This window comes from Nestor notabilis, unplaced genomic scaffold (assembly GCF_000696875.1).
Source record: "Nestor notabilis isolate BGI_N333 unplaced genomic scaffold, ASM69687v1 scaffold3001, whole genome shotgun sequence".
Taxonomy (NCBI): Eukaryota; Metazoa; Chordata; class Aves; order Psittaciformes; family Psittacidae; genus Nestor; species Nestor notabilis.
The window spans coordinates 144,264-149,009 of record NW_009913198.1 but is presented as its reverse complement, the minus strand read 5'-3'; the positions used below and the strand labels follow the sequence as shown (position 1 = coordinate 149,009).

Genomic DNA, 4,746 nt, shown 5'->3' with positions numbered 1-4,746 from the left:
AGCATCCTCCCCACCAGCTCTCTCCAGGCACCCCATAAACTTCTCTGGGGTTATCTTGGCGTGTCCCTTAACATGATAATCTTGAGAGTGTTAATTGTGCGTGTACTGCAAATGTATGTTTTGTCTGTGCTTGTTTCTTTCTTTTTTTTTTTTAATTTATTTTATATAATGAGTTTATATTCCGAAATCAACACTAAATTCTCTTTTCTGACAGGTATCGTTTATTTCTCTTCCTTATCTCCATAGTAATATGCTTTGTTGTGACCAAGTCCTTTTGACCTGCTGCTTGCCCATCTTTCTGATGGGCATGAGGTACTACTTCAGTAGAAAAGTTATCCTGCACTATCTCGATTGTGCGCTGCATACAGACATGTCCGATATTGAGCAATATTACATGAAACCGCCAGGTGAGTACGAATTCCCAGAGGGAGCCTGTCCCCAGCCCTGCTCCTCGGGGAACATGGCTGCTCCCTGCTGCTGGCGCCTTTTCCTCCTGTCAGCAGCACTGAGCAAGCTCAAAAGTCTCCAGAATGCAGCTCTCTAGCCACACCAGGCACACAGCCATCTCTGTTTGGTTCTGATTTGGGGTTTTGGGGGTTGGTTTTTCCCCTTTTCCCCTCAAAGATGTCTAGTCATCCAAGGCAGCCTCCATCCACCCTGGAGCGCAGCACTCCGGGGTCCCACAGCCTGTCTGGGGACCAGGATGTGGGTGCTGGGGGGCACTGGGGCTGGGTGATGCAGTTTATTTACTGTAGCCCAGGTCCAATCCGGCCCTTGCTTCTTGTGTTAGGCATTTCTTTGCTCCTTGCGCTTGGTATTAGCTCTGAGAGTGGGAGGAGGGAATGATGAAAGGCTTTTTAGCCCAAATGCATAGAGGAAACTGTTTTAGTTATTGCACCCATTTCCCTGTGTTATGCAAGAAGAACATGCTTTAATGCAAGTGTTTTGGAAGAGGCACAGATCAGGTATGTAAAGGGATGTTGCCTGGATTTAACGTTCATCCATTTGTTACATTTATACATGTAATTAAAAATATAGTATCCAGTGATAATACTTGATTGTTAAGCTGTAAAAGATCTCCTATGTGGCAATTTTTTGAAATAAAAAGGCCCTTTAGAACTTGTGAGGTGCTATTTCCCTTCTTGTAGGCACACATCCGTGTTGAGGACCAGAGCAAAGGGATGACTGGGCAGTTGCTTGGGGTTTGGGGTTTGAGGTTTGGTGGTCACGTAGCACAAGCAGTGAGCTGGGAGAGCAAGGCAATGCCAGTATCCCGCTTAGTTCCATCTTCTTGGGGCACCTACTCTGTCATTTTTTCCATGTAACCATGTTTTCACTGTGTCATCGCTGTTCCCTGAGTGTGACTGACCTCTTCCTGGGCGCTCTTAGAGGATTCATGGGAAGCAGTACCATAGCCACAAACTTCCCTTCACTTATATTGCTCAAGATCACATTTTGCTAAAACAACGCTCCTGCTATAATGAAAATCCCCAAATATCTTGGATTCACTTGCTTTAGATTTCATTTCCCATCGTGGTGTGTATCTTGTGCAGGTCTCGTCCCATCTTCCACATGGGTTGTGTTTCATTTACAGCAATTGTTCTTGGAAAAATTGATGTGTGACTTGTATTTAAAAACCTCCATTGAAGGTTGTGTTGCAAAAATAAAAGGTCTCCTAAGCAAAACATTTCCAAGCCTCTGAGGTCCAACAATGTATTATGCTGGATAAGGTAGCAAGGGGCTCCAGTAGAATAGGAACACATACTATGGAGTCACTAGGTGTATGAGCTGCATCGCTCATCAGTGCCTGGGTCTTGTGTGATCACGATTCAGGGCATGGATCAAAGTGCTTGTATTTAAAACACTATGTATATAAGAAATAAAGGAAAGGATCTCAGAGGAAGAGTAATACCCTCAATTTGCCTAGGCTCAGTCATATAATCTGGTTCAGCTGTGTTGCCAACATGTCTTTGAAACATTAGCATTGCTTTTATTTGGTACCTAAAAGGGCTGATTTCAATTTTAGAGCAAATGTGTGGGCTTTAATTTTTGACAGAATTTAATAGTGTGTAATTAGGCTTCTGCCATGCCATAAAAACCCCAGATTTATGGGATTGGTGGTGCTTTTTTAAGGTTCTTGGTGATAACGGTGTTAAAGCAGGTTGGCTGGAGTCATAACTAGGTAAAGACCAAAGAGGCTTTGGGGAGGAGAAGGATGTCTGTGGGTCAGGATGGGCACCACCAGTGATGCCTGTCTGTGTGCTGTGAAGCTGCGTGGTGCTATTTGGTGTATCTGTCACAAGGCACGAAGCCAGTGTTTTTCTCCTGTTTCCCCCCAAAATACAGTTGCTGGTTTCTTCCCTGTAAGACAGTGGTATAAATGCAGTTATCTTGGAAAAGCCTTGAGTTTTGTGTGCCTCAGAGGCTCTCTGACCTGCATTGTCTGCCTGAGTGTACAGAGACAGGCAGTTATGTGCCATACTGGCACTGCCCATCCTGCTCAAAGGACAGAAAAATGACAATAAAACAACTTCCAGCCTCAAGTTTGTGTTTTATTTGTCTAGTTTACAAATTAGCACACAGGCAGAAACACGTGCAGTGGGAACGAGAAGGGCTTGTTTTCCTGTGTAGTGCTCCAGCTGAGATATTAGTGAGAGCTTTCTCAATGAGGCATTAGAGAAGAAATGGCCACAGTGAGGGTAATTTGGTGTGGGAACAGGGACCCAGAGAGGCTGGAGATGGTCAGAGCTTGACTAGACGAGTTAGAAACCCAGCCTAATGTAACTGCATCTCATTGTGGCTTTGCCTAGAGCACAACAGGCAACTTCTTGCTCCTTCTGGAGAACCTTTGTTTACCTGCTTGAATATTGTTTTTCTAACATGGGAAATAGAGGAAGGGAGCATTTTTGGGGTGGTTTATGAATTCTTGTTTCTTAAGGTGATGAACACAAAGCTAAAACTGGGATATGGTTTTAAGGTCTCAGATTTTGATGTTGGTTGTGGCTTTGCTGAGGTTTTGCTCTTGGCATCCATGGTACCTGAGCATGAGAACCTGTTTGCAGTGGGCTCCCTATGGTACCCTGAGTTGGGTCCCGTTGTACAGAGCATCTATAGCTAATAGCCCCTGGCAAGGCAGACATCTACAGTGAGGGAATACTTTAAATATTAGAAAGGGTCATTCTTGGTGGTTTTGCCAAAGCACCTGCCAAAACTGTGGGTTGGCTTTAAAACCAAACCAAAAAGACTTGGTTTGCAATGGGATACTGTAAGCACCCAGCTTAATGACGTGTTGAGCAATCCCGTGGGTTACATCATATTACAGTGTTTCTGCAGTTTTCTGCTCCTCTCGCCTTTAAATTAGTTATTGTTTTAAATTTCCTCCACTGGGTTTTGTATGAACTGAGAAATATGTGCTGACTGTGGTTCTGCACAACTACACCAGCCAAAATCTATGTCTTTGTTTTCTCTTGCCCTCCTACACCTAAGCTAAGGATCTGGCAGAACATTTAGGCCAGTGCTTAATTTTGAGCTTGTATGCAGAGGAGGTGACTTGAAATTGCTGTTGATTGGAAAGGAATTGCTTGTGTTGACTCCTGTGCTGGCACCTTAAAACAGGAGCTTGAATGGTTCAAACACCTTCCTGAGCTCTTTGTAAACTTGCATTTTTCCATTTAAAATAGCATTTATTGGAATTTTCCTTTTTAGGCACTGGAGTGGTGGAAAAGAAAGGAGTTGGATAATGGGCTTAATTGTCAACCAGAATAACTGGGCTCTAGTAAACAGAAAAAAAAAGAAGGAATTAATTTTAAATAGAGCCCTGCCTCTTGCATTTCTCTATGCAAATAAGAAGAGCACAGCTGGAGCGTCTTTTATGGTCTGATGATTTTGACGACTAATCAATTTTACAGTGTCTCTTCAAGCTTCTGTCCCAGTTAGTTGTGTTGTATATATATTTTGCAGTGGTTGGTGGTGTGTTGGAGAGATTCTTGTGAGGCTGAGGTCTCTGCTGGAGGGTGATGGAAACCAGGACTCCTTCCCTCTGATGCAAACCCGCTGCTCTCTGAAACGAGCAGAGCCGGGGCTTTAGCTGACAAGCAGCATGTCTGTCTTTGTGGTTTGCAGTGTTATCTCCTGCTGCCGGCTGTCCCAGCAGGGTCTGCTGAGGGGTGTGCAGTGGTGGTGGTGGTGGGAGCTGGCCTTTCCCAGTGGTTTTGGGTGCTGGAGATAAGCTGGGTGCTTGCATTGCAGTGCTCAGTGCTGCCGGGCAGGAGGGACGGGCAGCGTGGCTGCAGGACCTGGTGGAGTCTTCAGGGCATCTGCCTTGTGTAATGCAGTAGATGAAGCCCAAGTGGCTGCTGCAGGAGGTGTCGGGTCACATTAACCACATCATGCTTAGAGATTGTGGGTTTCAGCAGTGCCTGCACGTTAGCTCTTGCTCTTTGGGCAAGTGGGTGCCTCTGGTTGCCTCCTGCTGTGAGTGAATGTGCACTTGTGCTCTCCTGTCTCTGTCCAGGGCTGAGCAGAGCCTCCCCATCCTGCTACTTTTTGTCCCCTGGTACATGAGGGTGTGGATGAAGAGCTGCAGTGCACTGAGATCCCAACTTCCCTGGCAAACAGGGCCCTAAGGAATCATAGAATCAACCAGGCTGGAAAAGACTTTTAAGATCATCAAGTCCAACCATTATCCCAGGACTGCCAATCCACCACTAAACCCTGTCACTGAGAGATGGCTGCATGGGCTTGGCT

General features: G+C 45.4%; 1 protein-coding gene across 1 annotated transcript in view; it reads left to right on the top strand.

Moving 5' to 3' along the window:
• Window positions 1–214: 214 nt before the first annotated feature.
• Window positions 215–4,746, top strand: part of NAT8L (N-acetyltransferase 8-like (GCN5-related, putative)) — a gene marked incomplete at its 5' end in the record, with an annotated part of 24,269 nt that continues 19,737 nt past the window's right edge. Inside the window, one exon of the mRNA XM_010023075.1 lies at window positions 215–407. Coding sequence (XP_010021377.1) covers window positions 215–407 — 193 coding nt within the window. The remainder of the gene's footprint in view (window positions 408–4,746) is intronic.